Here is a 22,542-nt window from a genome sequence, read left to right on the forward strand (position 1 = left end):
TATAAAATATTGTATCGATTCACAGATTTTACTTCCTACACTCTGGCAAAATCCTGAACATTGGGTCTTATACGAGATGAATTGACGGAAAAAAATAACTACGGTGCTACAACTCATTGGACTGCCACAGTGGTGTAGAACGTGACGCTATGCATTTGGTAAGCTTCTGTCCATAGGTGAATCGTATCTATTTGCGGTGGACCGGATTTTACTATATTCTCCATTTATCACAGGCGGGATTCCTAAACGACATTTTGGGTGTCGACATTGCCTAGTGGATGTTGCTCTGTGCAGACGATACTCCTTTACAAAGTAATGGGGTCGATTGTGGCATATTCGTAATGAAGCATATTGAAGCAATATACAATGGAGAAGAACCTTGTTTCGACGCTGTATGAGCTTTGTATCCACTGTCCTTTTATATATTGGTTTCACATTGCATATTTTATTGCAAGAAGATATAGCAGAAGTACGCATCGGCAGACATAAATAATAAGCCAACGAGACTACTTACAAAGGAAACAAACGGCACGATCCAGAAAAGTTTAAAAGGATATAAATAGATTTCTAACAGATTTTGGAGACTGTCTACACCAATTTTCATAGGCAAATTTTGTAAGACTACAAATTTTGTAAATCTGTCTCGGTTGAAATATAATTTGAACTTTACTAAACACGCTTGTAAATCGTTGTACTGCTTCATCTACGAAAATTAAATCATAACGAAAAATAGTTTTGTGTTGTATGCGGTGAACCAATGCTAGTAATGCTGCTCTTCAGTAATTAAAAATGTTGCACAACGAAAGATATTGTGTTGCTATTCCGAAATCTTTGTATAACTCACACTCCGTGAATGAAAATCACGGAAATAGATTTCCACTTTATGTGGTCCACAAAGGCACGTAATGTTTGCCCTTAACAAATGACGAAGTAATTATCGATAAGAAAGGTTTGTTCCTCAGAAATCACTATATTGCTGAACTTACGAGAATGAAAATTGTAATATATATGCCCCATCGTGAATGAAAATAGTGCATAGCTAGAAGAGATGCTTGATGCTTAGAAATCGTTCTATTGCTCAATATCATTGAATTAAAATCGCAAATGGCGAAGCAGTCTGAACAATGTCTCGTTTTCTGTGAAGGGTTTAGTTGGGAGAGTGACTCGGGCCGACCGACCCATTGTCGAGGTGTAAATCCATAATCTACACCTAAGGTGATTTGTTGGGACGAGGGTGGACGAAGTTGTAGATTTATATAAGACCAAAAAATATTTCTAAAATCAAACCCACACGATACGTGCTACCGTGATTTGAACTACAATGTCCAATCGCATTGAATAGTTTTGTATACAGCTGTATGAAATGACATTGTTTAATTTCATTAATGCGGAGTGTATTTTATTTGAGATTTGCTCGTTGTTTTTTAAAACTGTCGTATTTATTTGAAAACTGGCGGAGGGTGATAGGACGTTTCATTTATATATGAATGACACATAACACAGGTTAAAGATGTGTTCCACTTTGCTTCGTGAATAAGGAACCGATAAACCGAAAATTTCTGCATAAATGACTTGTTCTTGAATCGAGTGTATAACCAACTTCGTCTCAATTGAGGTATCCGTCTAGACTTATTTCAGATGTTCGCAAACTCATAATTAAAGGAAACATCGTTTCACAGTCCAAAATTTTTCAAATTATTACACAAGATTTCATGGTAGTAGCAGTCAAGATGACGTTAGACCACGATTTCTGAACAGCAAACTTGTCTTATCGTTGTGTACTATTTTTAATTATGAAAGCGACATTAATGGCTTTTGTTGACCGCATTCATCGTGAATCTCTTTTGCGATTTTCATTCTGTGAGTGTGAGCAATAAAGCGATGTGTAAACATCAAGCATTTCCTATCGATGTTGACTATTATCATTTCGAATTTTACAAGCCTTTGTTGATTGCATACATCACAATCTAATTTTGTGATTGTCAATCATGCAGGTTGAGCGCACATCTTTTATCAATTAAAAGATTTCATTATTTGCGCATGCTGACCGTATAAATCGCATATTTTTCTTGCGATTTGCATTCAATGACGATGAAGAATATTGCGATTTCTGAACAACAAACGTTCCTTATCGCTGTTGAGTATTATTATTTTAGGGCGAACATATACATATTTTTTTAGAGCATGCATAATTCATGTTTGTTGTAAGATATGCTCTCATGATAAAGGCCAAAAGCGGTAAGATATGTTTGCTGATCAGAAATCACTCTTTTGCTGAGATACTTTAAATGCAAACCGCGAAATAGGATTGTGATTCATGCGGTCAACAACGGCTTGTAATATTCAGTCAAAATAAGATTGATTACACACAAGTTGGTTGTACCGTCTCTAAAATCTACTTGAAATAGACGAACATGAAATTACTTTGACATGGTGGGCACCATTGTTCGTTGCCTTTTAAATCCTCGTGGCGGTTGCGTTAGTTTCTCCTCCGCAATTAAAAAGGCCGTCAATTTTTGGCAAAGTTCTTCGCGGAATCCAGGTATATCAATCTGCAAAAAAACTGTAATGTGGAACCAATAGACATGCATTTAATCCCCAATAACAGAGGCCAAGAAATGACATACAGCATCGAAACAGAGTTCTGCACCATTGTATATCGCTTCAATGTACTTCATTATAAATACGCTGCAATCAACGCCATTATTTTGTAAAGGAGCATGGTCTGCCGTGCGATAGATCCACTCGCTAACATTGACTCCCAAAATGCCTTTGACGAAACCGATTTGAGAATAATGCGGCCGAAAGTAAATTCATGACCCTAGTACATGACACGATACTCCTATAGATGAAATCTTACGATATGGGAAATGTCAAGCCGTAAACCACTGTCAACATCCAACGAATTGTAACACCATAGTTGTTTTTCATGTAAATCCATCACGTATAAGACCCAATGCTTTTCAAATTGTCAGAGTGTAGAAATCAATATCTGTAAATGGATCGTAAAAATGTTGTTAGCACTGTTATATTGTAACCTTGCACTCTAGGTTTGTTTACTTACTTTTCACTTGACAAAATGTCTCTGCAATGATTACTGTTAACCCAGTAAGGTAGGCCGTCTTTAAATCCACTAGAGTATGGCAAACGACGTAAGATAGTCTGTAAACCGAAACATTGTTAACAACAATGTTAAAATACGAATCAACTGGACTAAATCAATAACCAAAAACAATATAAAATACAACCGATATACCATGAAATAAGGGCTGACGATGCTTATAGTTTTGCTTATTGCGTTGCTTTTAATATAACTGACAAAATCAGATATAGTCTGTTTGTAGCAAATATGATGTTGTTAACGTATGTACACATGACTTACGTATATAGATAACTTCTACTAGTTTCATACGAACAAAATTACTTATCATGTTGCATTGTGTGAATTCATCGTGCATCCGTTTGATGTCCTCCATGAGTGATTGACTGAGTTTTTGCCCAACTTCGTCGGTGGATGTTCTACTGAAATGAAAAAGGAATTTGCAATGAACGATATTGAAATTACATTATACAGTACACAACACAAATTGCAAAAACGGCATGAAAGAGACGGATCTTGATGAAAATGGAGACGATGTGTAGACAATATACGCCTGATTCACCATCGTTGTCGTGTAGCTGTCTTCGTCTGCCTCATCGACCACAATTTGCTATGTAGCTGGTTACATATTCGAGTGACGAACTCTAGGTTTATAAAGAAACTGTCGGTTTGACTGTTGCTCGTTCACGAAGTAGAAGAAAATCACACCATCCAGTACTTGTGCGACTATTTATGAGCTAAAAGATCTATTGCTTAACCACCGTGATCAATGAATAATGTACGATCAATGAAAAATTTGTCAATACATCCTTTGTTGTCCTTATGAATTGCATATGTGTCCTGCGATTTATATTCAATGATGACAAGGAAAATTGTGATTTCTGAACGACAAACGTACCTTATCGCTGCTGACTATTATCATTCAACGGGGAACATTACCATGTTTTTTTGACATCATACAACGCAAATTTATTTTGCGATTTTCAGTACAGGAGGTAGAGAATTACAGCGATTTGTGAACGTCAATCATTTCTTATCGATCTTTACTTTTATCATTTTCAAACGTCGATTACATGCCTGTGTTGACTGAATAAATCGCAAATGTGTTCTTCGATGTTCATTCAGTTTAAGGTATAGGGTTTATGTTATAGGGAATCGGGTTGAGGCTTCATGTTCAATTTTCGTCTCGATTTGTATTGTATTATGCTATACATACATCGATTTCTGTATTGAAATCATTACTTATAAATTTCTCATTAAATTGATGCACAGTATTTGAACTACGAATCATTGTAAATACGTATTAAGCGCATACAAATGACTGTTATAGATTTCTCATACAAATCACAGCCAGTTGACTGAACAAATCGCTATACAGCGAATACGAAATCGATTCACGCACCACCAAGCACGGACCACAATCGTCACCGACAAATCAAAATCCAGCGAATATGAAAGACTTCCTCGGCAAGATCAGTGGACGTCCTAGGAGTTCCACTATGGTCGGAATACGAAGGGAAACCCAACAATTTCTCAGTAAATGAGCTCTGCTATAAATCCTAAACTCTTAACAAATCCGACAATGTGGAAATCGGGTCATGCACAGAGGCATGACAACTTAATTAATAGCCCAAACGAGATTCTTGTGTATCAGTTTTCTCTTGCGAATTCATCAGAGCCTGTCATGGAACAAAAAATATAAAACACTGCCTTAAGTTTCACAAGAAATGCAAACCTCATCCCAACATTGATTACATACCAAAAGACTTGTAAAACTGAAGTTATCGTTGCCAAAAATCTGATCAGGAGGAATGAAGGTTAGCACGTTGGGTATTACGTCTTTAGGGTATTGCTGCATGTTGGACATTACACGAGTTAGATATTGACAAGCTTCCCGTAATGGGAAGCAATATAATGTCTTACATACTTGTTCATGAGAAGGGCTTTGTTGCTTTTGATTAGAGGTTGGTTGTTTCTTAGACCTTTTCTTGCCAACCAATTCTAGTGCACCCTTTGTCCTCCGACGACTACGATTAGAGACAGGTTTTCTTTTGATACCCTTCGCTTCATGAATATGTCCATCATAATCAACAACGTTCACTACTGACTTGTTGAAGATGATGTTTAGGCTACGACACAACTTCTCAGGAGTGTCAAGCGAAGCATGAATTTCACCTACGTTGTTCCATCCCATTATCTTCGACTGGTATTCATTCGCTAACTGCACGTTTTCAAGTAACTCCCTTGACGCTTTTCTCATGCATACATAGCCTTCTTCACTTCTCGATGTTAAATCAGTAACATGCATAAATGACCTACACAGTTGTTGGTAACAGAAGGCTATGTGACACTTCTCGTCGACACCAGATTTACTCATATTGTCCATATCAAGCATTTCAATCTTTGCTTGTCTTCTCCATCTTCGCATTACATAAGACTCTGGTATTTCTTGTATCTTCTCTTGATTAAGTGTCTTTAATGCATGACAACATAAAATACCTTTGAATTCATATATTTTGCACGAACATTCAACTTTTCCATTGACCACATTGTACGTGACATGTGCTTCTTGCCTTTTGTGATGCTTTTCGCCCTCCCATAAAATACGGTATTTGCGCATATTCTTGGTTTGCACGGATCCTTCTATATTGCAATTCATGACATGAAACACCTCTTTCTTGATTCATTTAAATACAGTTAGTGTATACAGATCTGCAGGTCGCATCAATATTTTCATGCCAAAAGTTGAAGGTCGTGTATTGAAGCATTTCACGTCTTGTTCAAGCTCATTCTGTCTTAGACCGTCTATAAATAATTCATATTGTTCCATGAAGCGAAACATTGTTAAACATGAATACAGGGTTTTCTTCAGCGTGGCATGCATAGATTCAGCTCTTTGTGTGCTTATCATACCTGCACAAAAGTATTGTCTTCCATATGCCAATGCCGATTTTTCTTTTTCTGTATATAAATTTTGTAACTACAGACAATCTTCAAGGTCGTATGTCTGAATCATTTCCTCCCAATTATACATAAAGGTGATCTCGTCTACGCTCTCAAGTACACACCTAGTAAACTTTTTATCAAACACTGTCTTCTGATTAAATATGTGTCTTATGTTCTTTGCTGCATTTTGAAAGATATGCCACAAAAAAAAAATCTTGAAAAGTCAACATAAAATTACATAACCCAAAATGAAAATGTGAGAGAAAGTTAATACTTAAGAGAGAGAGAGACCTAAAGGCTGATGCTCGGCTTTACTGAAACCAAAACCCTCCCTAACCACCGACGATTCAGTGATACTGAAACACAAAATCGAAAAAACAAACTGAAAAATCAACATAAAGAGAGAGAACCTAAGCACAGTGAAGAAACCATTTTTCCGTTCCTTCGTTGGATGCAGGCTTAATTCATATTCGCTCGACACAGGCATCAATCGTCAGAGAGGAAACTAGGAAGGAGAGGACGAAGATGGAACGAATAGGAAGAGGGCACGCAGAGCGGAAGGGCAAGGAAGAAGAAGGCATGTAGAGGTAGAGAGGAAGGGCAAGGGGGAAGAGGGCACATAGACGCAGAGGCTCAGTGCGGAAGGGCAACGAGGTTTCGCCGTTCTGGGGTAGAAATTGAGAAGTCCAAACTGACTTTCAATTTCGTTAGAACTCTAATCCATCATAAAGTCGGTTTAGCAACATGCTCTATAACAGGATCCGAGTCCAATCGGGTCGGGCAATCTTGAGCTTAAGCGAGCTTAAATGAGCCTGTACATAGGTACAAACTCGGCTCATTTGTACGATCGAGCTTGTACCTTATGTACAGGCTCACGCGTTTAAAGACAGGGGTGCACACGAGTCGGGTTCATACCTAGCCAAGCTCGGGCGAAGCCCGACTTACTGTGCACCCTTAGGTAAAGTTAAAATGATGATTTTGCAAAGATTTGCAAGGTAATTATGTATTTGAGATCTTCGTTTAAAACCCGTGTTTCGAAAAAGAGTTTTGTAAAAGAAAGTTTGCCTTTTGAGAAAGAAAATTTTAAACTAAGTGTTCGAAAAAGACGAAGAAAAAATATTGTGGGATAACATTTTTACCGAAAATATATGAACTTTCATGTTAAAATTCATCTTTCTAAAATCCTTTTTTTTGGGGGGGAGGGGGGCATATGCCATATGGATGTCATCTACATGCTCGGCTTTATGGGAATTGGTTCTTGGATTGTCAATTACAACACATAAGTTTGCAAATATTCAACCATTCAAAATTTTCTTGTCAATACCACAATCCAACATACGATTCCTATCGAATGGATCATGCCCCCACACATGTACAAGATTGGATTTGCGATAAAAGTTTAAAATATTTCAATAAGTCTCTCTCTCACCCCGCCATCTTTAAAAATAAAGACTCTTCTTGTTGGGCCTTTTACTTTCAAAGTGAGATAGGGACAATAAGTGGTTGTAAGAAGAATGGAAAGAAGGGTAAAGTTGATCCATATATGATTTTGGTCAGTTTTGGATCGATATTTTATCTCATATCTATTTTGAAATTCAAACTAAATCTGATCTGTTTGCGTTTTCTAATATTTTACGTGCAGAAACGTTGTTTTCAGTCTGTTTTTCACTAGGACTAGTATTCCGGATCCGGATTCATCCCTATTTCACCTGATATTATTCTGATCCGAACGGGATTACTTTCGTATCGGATTTGAATTCGGGTCTGTCACATTCCGATCCGTTTTCACCCTCCAGAGGGGGAACTATAAATAGGAAGGGAGAGGTGCTTACGAAGGGAAGAAACGAAAACGAGAAGAGTCGCGAGACAAGGAGAGCGAGAAGGCGAAAGAGGGAGATGGCCGCATTGGTGGGTGGTGGTGGTGGCGGTGGGTCGTCGGCGGACGATGGAGGGGAGTTCTACCTGCGGTACTACGTGGGGCACAAAGGGAAGTTCGGCCACGAGTTCCTGGAGTTCGAGTTCCGTCCCGATGGCAAGCTGCGCTACGCCAACAACTCCAACTACAAGAACGACACCATGATCCGCAAGGAGGTCTTCGTCACCCCCGCTGTCCTCCGAGAGTGCCGGCGGATCATCGCCGAGAGCGAGGTCCACTCCTAATCCTAACCCTAGCTCCCATTTTTTTCTTATCTCTTAGTAGCCGGCCGGCCGCTTCTTGTTCTTCTTATTGTTCTCTTTGCGATTGGAAGTGGAATTAAGGTTAGGGCTCTTTCTTTCTTTCTTTTTTGTTCTTTTGATGGATTTCTTTACTTGAATGCTCCGTGTCGAGTAAGGGGATTGTGTTGGTATTTGATGGCTTCGATTGCCGTTGGTGATTTGATCTCCTTTCTCATGCTTTTTTGCCTGCGCGTTATATTCGTTTCCGTCGTCATTCTCATCATCATGATCTTCCTCTTGTTCTTCAAATGGGGTCAGGGTTTTGGCTCGTTTGCCTTTTTTGCGGAATGGAATTAGGGTTAAGGTTTGATCTTTTTACTTTTGGAACACTATTTTCCGTACTTCTGAAGGTTGCTCTGTTGAGGAGTTCTTGGTTTTGGTTGCGAGAGAAAAGTGGGGAACTAAAGATGGGGTTTTTTTCCCGCGTTCTTCTTGTTATGTAGATCGATGCTGCTTCATTTTTATCTTGCTCGCTGCAATTGTTACCAGGCGTCAATTCCTTTTTTTAGTTTTCTGTTTACAGGATTTGACATTTTTTTATTAGAATGTTTGCGGTACATTGAGTTGTTTGTTTTTGTTCCGGGAGTATTGGAGGGAACTGATAATGGGGTTTTCGCTAGATAATGCGGGAGGATGACAACAACTGGCCGGAGCCTGATCGAGTGGGTCGGCAGGAGCTTGAGATCGTGATGGGAAATGAACATATCTCCTTCACCACGTCCAAGATTGGGTCGCTCGTTGATGTACAGAGCAGCAAGGATCCTGAGGGCCTTCGCATCTTCTACTATCTCGTGCAGGCTAGTCCTTGGACCTCTTATTGTTAAATTTTATTGCACCTTGTATATAAACTTCCTTTTTTCCTCCAACCAAGTTCTTGAGGGCTCTTGATGGTAGAGTACTTATTTTTTGGCATCCCGTTCTTTTGTGTTGATGATTTTCTGAGTCTGAGTCGTTTAGTTCAAAGGCTTTGTTGTTTTCAAAGAATTAGAGACAACTAGATAGCTCTGTTTGTGTATGCCTTTGTTGCTATAACCTGAGATGTACTATCATCCCGTCTCACATTATAGGAATATCAATTTTATTGTTAACTATAAACTATAGAATGTAAAGTTATGATTGTAGCCAATAGTAAACTTTATATGTCATGAGACTGTGCCTATCTTGGTTTTACTAATCTGTTTGCATATAATTTGTTTGTTAGGTTACAACATTTCTTCTTTTTTTGTCTGATTTTGATGTTTTTGAGTTTCAGCTCACCTGAAGCAAAACTAGTCAACTAGTTGATAATCTTATGTTTGCCATCTATGTCACAGGGATTCGGCTAGCAGGGTGCCGCACCCGCATCGACACGACACGACACTACGTGGGTGCAGTCAACCCAACCCTGGGTGCGGTCAATGCATCCAGGGTCATTTTGGTCCAATTTTTCAGACTTAAAAAAAATTGCCAAGAATTTTTTTTTTGCCCTATATGTCACAGGGATTCTCCAACTAGGTGCCGCAGTCAACGCACCCAGGGTCATTTATGTCCAACTTTTGGACTTAATATATATATATATATATATATATATATATATATATATATATATATATATATATATATAAAATTTTTTATATTTTTGCCGCACCCCCGCACCCGGGTTTTTTGGAAGTGCCGCATCCCCGCACCCGCACCCATGTGACATAGTTTGCCATATGTTGATTTGTACCTTAAGAATAATTTCTAGAGGCAATAATGGTTAACAACTAGCCATCTTCAATATTTATTTAGATGGTTCGTTAGATGTTCCAGTTATTATAGGTTTAGGCAAACACCATGCACACAGGGGCAGAGCCAGAAACCTAAACTAAGTGTTAAAATAGGTTATCTTCATACATATATATTATTTATTTATTTGTGTATATATTTATATGTATATATAAAAGGAAGGGGGGAAATGCAACCAACCTGTCACATCATATTCACCATTGGATTGAATTTAACTCAATGATTTAGAATTAATTTTGAAAGTCAAACATACAAACATCATACATATAAATGACGTAATTCATAAATGATAAACATTGAGTAGATAATCTTCATGAGGCTTTGAATTTTTATTTGTCATTGGATTCAATCTAATAGAGAGACGGATAATGTCACACAGGCTCCATGTAAAGGTGGTTGGATCTTTCTCCTTAGCACACATACATACATGTGTGCGTGCATGTGTATCTGTGTACATATGCAAGGTAAATGCTCAGGGGAATCATAATGGGAACATGACATCATTATCCTTTATCTGCTTAAAGATAAGATTCCATAGGGTTCACAGTCACCAGTCAGTTCTGTAATGAAATATGCGGAAAGGTAAACACAAAGTGCACAAGCACTATCACAAGTCCAATAATGAACAACACAAAAGCACTACTACACAAAAGTGCATATACACAACTCACAAGAGTCGAGAGAAAAACACAAGAATGTAAAAATATAGTCTTTACTTTGTCACAAATGCTTAAGAGAAGCATTGAATACAAGAGAGGGGATCATCCCCTATTTATACATAAAGGAGAGCAATGGGCTCTATTGGGGAGCTCCCAATAGAGTCGTTGGGAGCTCCCAACTTGGGTAGCCCCCAACGATTCTATGGTCAAAGACCATAGAGCCCATGCTCAAATATAAAAAAGACTAAAATAATGAAAGTAATAAAAGTAGAAAATACTGATTATAATGAACAATATTTAATACATTAAGTGAAAAGACAAATACCCCTGAGAGGCAATACAGATAACAGACTTGTGTGTGTGTGTGTGTATATATATATATACTATGTCACAGGGATTCGGCTAGCAGGGTGCCACACCCGCATCGATGCAGGTGCGGTCAATGCACCCAGGGTCATTTTGGTCCAATTTTTAGGACTTAAAAAAATGTTTTGCCAAGATTTTTTTTTAATATATGTCACAGGGATTCTCCAACTAGGTGCCGCACCCGCACCCGATGCGGTCAACCTGACCCTGGGTGCAGTCAATGCACCCAGGGTCATTTATGTCCAACTTTTGGACTTTATATATATATATATATATATATATATATATATATATATATATATATATATATATATATATATATATATATATATATATATAAGGTGGTCACAAACATATAATAAAAAGGAACAAATAATTACTAATAAACTATATTAACAATATGTTTCAGAAAAAAACAAAACAAAACTTGTAATATTCTAACTAAAATCAGTCACTCATTATTCATGGAGTTATGCCTAATGCTATTTGAAAAACAAACACAAAAGCCCTAAAACTCTAATTAAACATTCATGCTATTTGAAAAAAATAAATAAATCAAAACCCTAAACTTAACAAACACCATACCTTATGCCTATTAAAAAAATTGGATCTAAGCTGCCAAAAGCTCGACCCAATAATTATCGGGTCTCGCTCAACCTGAAATCATTTGGGCTCAGGTTAATTATTTGCCTGATAACTGTCGATTTGTTTGAGATCGGATCGGGCCAAGCCCCCTACAGGTCAATGACCCATTGGTTTGTTACTCAAATCATAGAAGAGCCCCATTTTATAGGTTGTGTGAGGGCCTTGCTTCTCCAAACTAATCAATATAGGACTAGTCCACTTCACTTTTAACCTTTTTAAGAATGTTCTATGTTCAGAAAGATAAAGAGACAGTGCATTTAAAAGAGAGAGAGAGAGAAAGGGAGAGCTCATTAATAGGAATGCATTTATGAAGGGAAATTTTGATTTCCACACAACCCATGCAGTTGAGGGTGGCTATGTGACCTTCCCAAACGAACATGACATATCTTTGTAAATATATCCTATGCTACAATATATTTCAACATGATTATGCTAGAAGGTTTTTCTCTTTGGTTTTGTAAGACTTAACTATTCTTGTTTCGATATCATAAACCATATCTGTATGCTTTATTAGATGATATTCCTTATTATTTTTTTAAACATATGTTTCACATGTTAACTTACTGTTGTATTTGTTTTAACTAGAAATTAAATATGGATAACAAAATGCACTTGAATGATAACACGAGAAAAATTATAAATCAATCATTTATGGATGGTTAACTACATTCCAATGCTTGCATAACTATAGAAAAAGTTGAGCAAGTAAATATCCATCTCTTTGAGATGAAACAGCCTTGAGAAGTAGTCGATTGAGAAATACAACCAATAGCAGAACTGCTTTAATCACCGTCTTATGTAATTGATCCCAATGATCATTGTGAAATAGGTGCTCAAGCACGAGAAAGCCGTTATTTTTGCTAATCACTGGGAACCGTGGGGAACATAAATATAAGAGAAATTGGAGTGAAGGAAGATTCACATTTTGTTGTCGCAGGGAAATGAGAACGTAACCTTGTCAACAATGGCGTAAAAGGGTTCCCTACTTCTCATAACTATATGTCTATATGTTTTGATCCGACTGTAACCACTTTTTAATAGTATTTCAAGAAACAAAAAATCATATTCACTTATATTATTGTGTTTCATTTCAAAGAGATGGATATTTCTCCATTCACTAGTTTGGGTGTCAAATTGTCAATTAGTTCAATAGTTAGAGAATCAGTGTGAGTCTTGTTTTTTTAAGTACATATGGTAGATAAGATAGCATAAGAGACAGACGGATATTATGTGGGATGGGAGTCAAATAAATGTCTGTTTTTCACAATCAATGTGATCAGCCATGGATGCAACTATTTGAAAGTTGTACGGCAGTTGTCAGTTACACTGAGGAGAGAGAGCTATTTCAAAAGTTGAAAAGTGAAAAAAAAGTATTGATCCATTAACGGCATATGCCAGCCATTAGTTTGGATAAACTCATCTGCTCATTAACTAGACCCACACTGATTTTCCACCAACTCAGTCAATCTAGTAGCGGCCTAGTGGTCATCATATCTCCCAGACCTACACTATTTCAGACTTGACTCACGGAATGCTCGTGGCACGCCCTCCCAAAGGTGGGCTCCTAGTAGTATCAGTCAGTGAAGCACTTCATTTTAAGTGCCAAGGTAAAGAACTTTCAAATAGAGGTAGCAAGGAAAAGTGGTTTTAAAAGGCATTGCCAAATCACTAGGTCTGAAAATCTCATTATTCACAATCCTTTTTGGTGTTTTTACCATTTAGGTTCCTCAAATTGAATGGGATATACCTAAATGAGGGTTTCACACTCTTCTGTGATTGTTCCTTCCATTGAGATTTGGGAGGAGAACCCTAAAAACTCGGTGGAGGGACGAACATTGGCTTGATTTCTTACCAAAATTCACCATTGTTCATTGGGTTCAAAATTCAGATTCTATGACTAGTGATTATGATGTGGATAGAAAAGGCATTCATGAATCTCTAGATGAAATAGTCTTCTTGCTTAGTTACACGGAACTCTTGCTTCATAGACCATTAACCTCATTGCATGCATGGAATTTGACTTTCATTCATTCATTCACAAAATCTTCACCTTCATGGCTTCAAGTCTGTTATTAAAGGATACTTAAAGGAATAGGCTAGTCTAAAGGCTTTCCTTTGAGGATATTCATCATGACAAGAGTTGCCAGTCAGGGAAGCGGAAGTGAGAAGCGAGGCACTTCAAAATTTTTAGGAAGCTGGAAGCGCAGGATGACTTAGAAGTGAACCAAGAATCTTCTCGAAAGCGAGAAGAGAAGCGAACCGGAAGCGACTTAGGAAGTGAGGGAGAAGCAAAAAAGAAAAAAAAAGAAAAACAAAAATGAAAACACAAAAAAATATAAAAAGAAGGGGAAGCGCGCTTCCCAATTTTTTTAGCGCTTCCAAGCACGTTTCGAAAGTGCCACGTTTCATGCTTCCCCATGTCCTATGGTGCTTCCGGTAACCCTGATCATGACGGTACCAATTTGTGTTGTTGGTAGTATGAATGGCATGGCTACACCATCACAGTCATTGTAGCAGATAACTTGGGGGCTAGAGGCAAGTAAAATGTGACCTGCCATGAATAGGTTAGTGCTAGAAATAGAATGGCAAATGTGGCTGTTGGCAGGGCAAAGAGAAAATATTGAAAAAGAATCCAAGAAATGGTATAGTAAAATGTCAACAAAAGCCACTGTGTGACTTTTATTGTTCATTTTTTTCTTTTCTTTTTATTCACTTAGTTCAGGAAGGAAAGCAAGTAAATTTTGTATCTAAGATAAATACTTATGGACATAAGGAAATAGTGTTCAAATTATCACCTAAATCTAAGTTAATTATGGGTATATGCGATTGTTACGGGTCTCTTGTTGTTGAATTACTTTTTTATGCGTAGATGGTTGCTAGTGAATGTTTTCAGACATCCTTTCTTTGAAGTACTTATTGATAAAAATTTTGTAGGCTAGATTCGACTTACCCAGATTTAGCTAAAATCCTTTTTGAAACCTTTAGAAGATGTGGGGACGCTCGTTTCAAGCCCTGATTGTCCTTTTCCTAAGAGAAAGGTAAAGTTGAGGCAGATTTCTTGATCTTTATAGCTCAAATCGCACCTCCACGGATTTAGTTATGCAAAGCTATAAAATGTGTATGAGTATCGATTAGACTTACCCAAAGCTTCTTAGATAGGTGGGAAGCCCGCTTCCCGAAAACTCACTTCGAAAGCTCGATACTCCTTGCTTCCGAAACTTGATGTGTATCTCGATTCTCCCACACTTCTTATGCTTTCCAAACGCTTCATCTATTCTTCTTATATGTTTTTTCACTTTATTTTCATGTTTTTTTTTTGTGTTTCTTCTCACGCTTCTCACTCACTTCCATGTGCTTTTTTCTAAGTTGACAATCATCATTTTTAGATTTTGTTAAAAAATTAATTCTTACACTAAAAAATCATGACATTTAAGAATAATCACTTTTATTTTAGTTTTTATTTGTGTTCCATTTTGATTCTCATTCAATTCTTATATTGCTTTTTTTATTCCTCGCTTCTCACTTTCGCTTCTGCTTCCAAGTCCGGCAACCTTGGTATCGATTAACAAATGATATTGAATAAAAAGAAATAGACATATTGATCTAGAAAATACATTTTTTGGACTTAGGGTCCATTTAGTTCTTTTAGGCTCCACCTCTTCGGTTCAACAACACCTCCACGTAGGTTCGAGGGTTCTTCGATGGCTTTGGCAGCACCTTCGCGTTGGTATGGCAGTTTAGGGCTCAAGTCGAGAGAGGGTCAAAGTGCATGCAAGGCTTAGGTAGGCTATTTCTCTAAGGTCATTCCTCAGACAGACTCTGTGGTCAACTCTTATTTATAGAAATCCTGGACAAGATATGTGGATCAGGGATTTTCTGGATTTTAATCCAACCCAAATGGATATGTGCTTATCCTCTTAGGGGATAAGACTCATCCAGGAAGAGTCCCACACGAAATGCACATGAGGAGGTTGAGTCCAACTGGGACACACCTCTCAAGTAAGGTCTATCCACGCGCCAAATGGGACACGTATCAAATGGGACCGGATTTGCCGTCCTAGGTAGGACCACACTGTGGGTTTGTCGTCCGGTGTGGGATCATAGACCGCATTTGTTGTCCAGTGTGGGGCTGCAAACTGGGTTTGCAGTCCAGTGTGGGACCGCAGATTGGGTTTGTCGTCCGGTGCGGGACCGCAAGCTGGGTTTGTCGTCCCATGACCGAAATGGGCTTTTTGATTCATTTTTTAAGGGATTTTCTTCCCCAAGCATGAGGGCTTGTCATCCTTAAGGATTTTGTGAAATTTTTGGGTGTCAAAGTATTTTTTTAGGTTTTTGAGGTTTTGCTGCTCAAGGAGGGCAACCTATTCCTTTTCTTCTCAGACAGATGAATCTATGAATGTTGAGATTAAATTTTCCAAGCTACCTTCAATTCAACAAGATGTTTCGGAAGTAGCATTCCTTTTGCTGCTTCTCAATCATTATAGATATAATTCCGACTAAATCAAATTAAAATTTCTAGTTGCAAGAAATTAAAAGATCTAATTGAATGAAAAAAAAGTAACTTATAATCAAAGCCAAGTACAAACTACAAATTAAAAAGAAAAGACTTCAAATCTTTTTTCTTATGTGCAAACAATGAATTGTTGGTCAACAATATGAACAAATGATAATTAACCACAGTACTCTATAATCGATGATTGTTATCCTCTGTTGTAGAAATTACATAAGCTACACATGGTTAGCTGACAAACCAGACAGAGTCAAGGTGTCTTGCCCCTTCACTTGCCAGTGGAATGGCAGTATTTGAAAGATATTATTTGTAATATCTGCATTATCTTTAGCATTTTTTTTTTATGATGCTAGATTTGCACTGGTCGCATGAAGCCCTCTATAATTGGACAGTCTTGCATTCTCTTTACATATTAGCTTGTTCAATGATCCCATCTTATCTCTAGGGACACTGCTGACTCTTGGATGGTTCTTGACGTAGGAATGCTATATTTCTTCTAAAATTTTCCTATAGGAATGCTATATATCTCATAAGTGCTCATATACTCGCCCGTATATGTGTGTGTGTGTGTGTTGCTGATACTGGCCCCTTCTTTTCATTGGTGCAGGATCTGAAGTGCTTTGTATTCTCTCTCATTGGTTTGCATTTCAAGATCAAGCCAATCTAGATTATCAGTCATGCTGTAGACTCCTGGAGTGTGGTTTGGTCCGTTTGTTTGGTTGGATTGCGGAACAGGTGAATGGTTTGCCAGTATATTGTATGATGGATTTAATTCCTGCTATAAACTTTCTTGGGAGAAGAAAATTAAAATCTGTAAAACTGATGAGATTCCATGGTACTTCATATCGATCAATGCCTTTCTGCATGCTCATTACGTGTAACAAGACGATTAACTTAATATGGTGCAAGTCCAATTCACCTTTTGAATCCCTATGCAATTTGTATCATGAGATACGCCAAGGCGTTGATATTTAGCTAAGGACTGCCAACAATTAGGTTACTACTCAGAATTACTGGTTTGCCAAAATAGTGGAAATTTCAGATTTGCAGTGGCACTCAAACATCTTATTCATTTCCATTGCTGATCAAGTTTTAATCATGATCACAGGTGATTGTATTGTATTAGATCCGTCGTGATTACTTATGAATGTTAGGAGTTTGGGCGTCACTTGGTTGTCATGAAGACAATTTTGTTTACTATACTACTTTGGACTAGGAAATTGGAAACAAGCCCTTTTCTTTTCTTTTTGAAAGTCTGGCTGGAGTTTGTCAGACCCCCACCAGTTATTCAACGTATCACTGGGGTTTGAACCTGCAACGTCCCACCATGAGAAGTTCTCTGACAGCTCTTACTAACCATGCTGAGCCTCCGTTGGTCAACAAGCTCTTTCTTTCCTTCAAGGATAAATAGGAGTGGTTTTTCCCTCTTGAATCTTTCTTGCTATGGTAGATTTTATTCATACATTTTCATGTAACAAAAACGTTTTTTTTTAACATGTTGAAGGGTGTCAAAATTGTGAAGGTTCACCAACGCCACCTGTCAGGTAGGAGCAGCTAGTGCACGTCTCCTTGTGTTGGGACGTTGCAAGTTCAAATCCCATTGTATAGCGGGTAGGGGTCTGCCACTAACCCCAGCTTGCCTTTAAAAGAAAATTGTGAAGGTTTAGACCTGCCGTTTAGTATTGTTGTTACAATGACGAGTTTAGAAGTAAAGCAATTGGCCATGATTTTATTTGTATTTAACATTTCTAACCGTCTCACACCACCTCAGAAAGTGTGAGAATGCCATTCTTGAAATAAGGGTAAAACCCTTGTGCATCAACTCTCTCGACTATGAACCACTTTCTCAGCTGGCAAAAAGTAAAAAATTTGCACGCACGTGAGAAAATTGGTTAGATTGAGTTTTTTTTTTTGTTGCGTTTTGTCCTAAATCATTTGTTTTACTCGCAAGCTTATTAAGGAAACCAAACAAATGTAAATTAAGAAAATGAATGTGAATACAAACTAATAAAAATAAATGCAACATTCCATATTTCAGCCCGTTCTCAAATGATCTGCATTTCGCTCAGCAAGAAAATTTTGGTGATTAATAGTGTCTGTGAACTATGTTGCTCGTTTTGGCTGGCTCTTCTCACTCGATTCTTCTCAACTGGCTCTATGCTGATCGTCCGGAACCCCCTACCATTAACTGGCTTAAAATTTCGATCTTTGGTCTCATCAAGCAATGGTGGAGCGTTGGGTTCATGGTGCGTGATCACACTGGTCACAACCATTTCATTGGTTGGTACTCTGTTCCAAAAGAATATGCTCTTAGAGAATGTGATCTTTGGCTTAGCATTTTGAATCTTGTCCATCCTAATTCTCAAGTCATTTTAGAATCTTCCGGTTCAGATATCATCTCTTTATTTCAGAAGGCAAGGCCTTACGACATCATTCTTCTGACGGTTTGCTCAACGAGGTTCTTCTCAGTCGCCTGGTTAGTTTTCAGAGATTTCAATGCTTTTGGATTGATAAAATGTGTAACTATGTAGCATATAATCTTGCTAGAATAGGGGCATCTACTGCTACTCGGATTTGGAAGGATAAACCACCTAAGTGGTTTCCCTCTTTCTGATTTGTAATTTTTTCCTATTGTACTGATAGGGGTCTGCCTAACCCCAGCTTGTCTATCCAAAAAAAAAAAAGCTCCATTCTCAAACCACCTGATTCACAGGAGGCTTGTTTCACCCTCGGGTTGACCTGATGAAAATCACAGAAAATCTGCAGAGTTTCGAAGTCCAATGAGTGGTCAGGCCCTTGTCGATCCTCAAAATGTAAGAAATTCCGGGGATTTCGTGTATGGCGGTGTGGATAATGAATTCATTCTGATTAAACGGACCAGGCCTTTGTGAAACTTCGCGCTTATTTAAGCTTAATAAGCTCGTAAAGTGCATATTTTTTTAACATAAGACAACACAGATGAATTGCTTGAACAAAATAAGGCAAGCTTGTGGGTCCAATTTTCCCTTCTACCGGAAAAAGAAATCTTTTATTCAGATGATCTGTGGCTTCAGCTTGTAAGGGGGCAGCAAGCTCCAAAACATGAACTTGCAAGATTTAGATATACAAAAACTGAAAACCCAATACATGCTAGTCTTTCAATACCCAAGAACTAGATATCCCAGGTATTATGTGAGTTTGAGGATGTGTAACCGTAAACGTGCATTTGGTGATTAGGCACACTATAAGTTCTAAATATTTCCCAAGATTGGTCAAATATGCTTCTCGAAGCCTAAGGGCCATTAGCATGAACGGCTCGCCAGAAGAAAAAACAACCGGGCCCCTATGGGCCCTGCACTGCATTTTCTTGCAGGAAAACGAGGGAGGCCGTGAGGTTATTCACACGAAAACTCCAAATTCCGCAGGAAAACATGAGGACCCCATCACAATCACGTAGGTCAACCGTTTTACTGCTGATCGCATTTGTTTCACGACTGGTAGGAAAACAACCGTTTTCATATGAAAATAGCTGTAGTTCTCACGAAACAAACAGGTCATTTTCCATGGAAAGAAGAAATTGGGAAAGAAAGATCCCAAGTACCCTGGCGAAACAGTTAATAACAGTAAGATAGAACAGTCCTTTCAAAAAAACAAATAAAACAGTAAGATAGAAGAGTGGAGATAATAATAAATTTCCAGTGATCAGAGGGCCATAAGGTGCACGAGTACAGCAATAAACCACACCCTACAAACCTGGAGCCTAACCAACATTCATACCGTGGAAGTGGAAGAAGACATTAAAGCACAAATCAATGATCGCAAAGGCAATGACAGAACCAGACCCACTGAAGGTCCAATCTCTTCCCATGATGGCCAATGCACCATGCTCATGCAATATAAAAATAAGCAATGAATAACTTGTGCACGTTTAAATGCAAGGATCTTATATTGTGTACTGAATCTGGCATGAGACCCAACGGAGCAGATTGAACAAAATAATCAGCAGCAGCAAAGGCCACAACAGATAAAGAAAGGGTCTATAGTTTATTGATAATCAGCATTTATAGTTGTGTAATCAAATCAGGAGAAGTACGACTGTTTCTACAACACAGGCGTTCCACAATGAAAAAGGCTCAGACAGCATTTTTACTTCATTCACCCATGTCCAGGACTTCGCACAAACTAAGCACTGATCATGCTCGTGTTCCTGCGGCACTCAGACAGCATGTCTAGGTAGAACTGGCACTTGCTGATATCACTCCCATTGTTGTTCAAGCACTGCAACCATCATAAACCGGAGTCTCAGCCCAGTTATCCGAATGTAAACATAAAAAACCTCAAACAATTTCAATGAAGATTGAGCTTCTTCCTTGTTTAGTGCAACTCTTATCTCATCCTAATTAGCATAGCAGCTAGTACTAATACAGAAGTTTAGACTACTTACATCTTGAAAGGCCTTGGAGTGAATGCTGCACGCATCGGATCCACTCATGCTGTTTGCTGCTGCAAGTGGGGCAGCCGGAGCCTGAGTAACAACAGTTTCATGTTGGATGGTACGAGGACCAAGTACAGCATCTACAGCTCTGTGCGCAATAGCACTCCCAGTGCCAAACGCCATGCCTGCGGAATTAACAGGCAGAGTAAGACTAACAGTAACAAGGTAACAACACAAGAACATCCCAATTAGGACAAGAAACAAAAACGTTTCCATATCTAACAGAGTTTAACCTTCAGCTATGGTAGAACCAATTCCACTGAGCATTCCACCACCATGACTCTGGACAGGCGCAGGACTTGGAGCATGACTTGCTGCAACATAAAGAATGCAATGAATAGCCTGAACAGCCAAATTCATAATGACCTTGTACATGACCATATTGGAGATAAGTAGACTACTTCACCATGCTCTATATGCTTCATTCATGGCAGAACTGCAATCCAGTGAAACAGTCATGGATTGATTACAATGTTTACGAGCATTGTGCAGTTAAAAGTCGCATAGGTAACATGATCGGTCTTATTTGAAAAAAAAAAGATTGGTGTGTTGCAAAATGTGGATTGAGAACTTCAATAGCATGTGCCAACACTCAGCACCACGTAAATTGAAACTTTAAGTAGAGCATGTTAAGATCTGCATGGAAAATCACCAAAGAAATAACCGTCCAAACCATGCCATAAGGATATGAGATTAAAATTACAATATTTTCATTAACATCAAGCCTTCCATTGATAATGTTCCGGGATATGGTTAGAGTGAAAACTGAATAACAATATGATAAAGATGTGGAAAGAAAAGTGGCAGACATTTTATAGGTCGACAAGAGAGAACAAAACCAGAATCAACGCTATTATTATATAAAAAAAAGAATAATTTCACCCATCATTGAGAGCATTTCAGCTACAGTGGTCCTACTGTGCACAGGCCCAATATGAACCTTCATACCTGGCTGAGGAGGATTGCGCACTGGAGCAGCTCGTGGAGCGGCACGAGGGACAGGTCTTCCTGCAAATTCAATACAACATGGCTCCATGAGGGATCGTTCATAAATAACACAAAATTTCAGCAGCGAGGGACGCCATCAGTGGGTTTCGAACTTGTGACGTCCCGTCAACTTGGTGACATCTACAAGTTGCCCCTATCAGATGAGGGGAGCCCTTGTGGGCGCAGAATCCCCAACCAGATTTTACATCCAACCAGCAATTCCATGAGACGAATTAGTTTCCTCCATCGACCGAATACAAAATATCAAAAAACTAAAAAACGAGAAGAACAAATCCCCCCACCCCCTGCCTCGGAAAACCAAAATCACCTTCCATCCCGCAAGTAAAATCAAGAGATCAAGACGAACAACCAGACAACCGCAAACAAAAAGCGCATAGAGAAATGGAAAAGAAAAACCACACTAATTTCAATCCGGAGAGGAAGTAGATCCCGATTCTGAGATGATAAAAAAACCCTAGAAATTGCAGGCGGAGAAGAAAGAAGCAGCGAACGATCGGCGAAGAAGCCAAGGAAAGAAAGAAAGGGAAGCAGATCGTACCTCCAGAACTTCGGCGAGGCATGATCGAGATGCGAGACGACGACGACGGCGGCCGAACGAAGATCGGAAACAAGACGAACGAGAAACCCTGAAAAAGATTAAAGAGAGACTGGCAAACTTGGAGAACAAGAAAATTCGAGAGGGCTCACCCTCCAGCGGGGTATTTATAGGTGTTGGTGGTGCTCGCCTCCCGGGTTTCGGGAGAGAGAGAGAGCTTTACACGTTTTTGCATCCGGCATTTCTAGAATATTCCACACAAGTAGAGATAGTCAACCAAAACATGAGAACTAGAAATGTGGTGTTTTCAATGCT

At 38.6% G+C, this 22,542-nt stretch overlaps 2 protein-coding genes across 2 annotated transcripts; one reads left to right on the plus strand and one right to left on the minus strand.

Annotated features, from left to right (window-relative positions):
* The first annotated feature begins 7,842 nt into the window (after nucleotides 1-7,842).
* LOC149834870 (protein mago nashi homolog) lies at nucleotides 7,843-17,138 on the plus strand. The gene is made up of 3 exons (XM_090011595.1): nucleotides 7,843-8,194; nucleotides 8,884-9,060; nucleotides 16,818-17,138. Exons 1-3 carry the CDS (start codon nucleotides 7,943-7,945, stop codon nucleotides 16,875-16,877), a joined length of 489 nt encoding a protein of 162 aa, XP_089867721.1. The 5' UTR covers nucleotides 7,843-7,942; the 3' UTR covers nucleotides 16,878-17,138.
* A 2,727-nt stretch (nucleotides 17,139-19,865) lies between these two features.
* On the minus strand, nucleotides 19,866-22,336 carry LOC149834871 (uncharacterized). Its single transcript, XM_090011596.1, has 5 exons — nucleotides 22,231-22,336; nucleotides 21,633-21,692; nucleotides 20,918-20,998; nucleotides 20,634-20,809; nucleotides 19,866-20,467 (listed from the first exon to the last, which is right to left on the minus strand). Exons 1-5 carry the CDS (start codon nucleotides 22,250-22,252, stop codon nucleotides 20,372-20,374), a joined length of 435 nt encoding a protein of 144 aa, XP_089867722.1. The 5' UTR covers nucleotides 22,253-22,336; the 3' UTR covers nucleotides 19,866-20,371.
* Nucleotides 22,337-22,542: the final 206 nt, after the last annotated feature.

The sequence above is a fragment of the Nuphar pumila genome, chromosome 6, assembly GCF_984573655.1.
Source record: "Nuphar pumila chromosome 6, dmNupPumi1.hap1.1, whole genome shotgun sequence".
Lineage (NCBI taxonomy): Eukaryota > Viridiplantae > Streptophyta > Magnoliopsida > Nymphaeales > Nymphaeaceae > Nuphar > Nuphar pumila.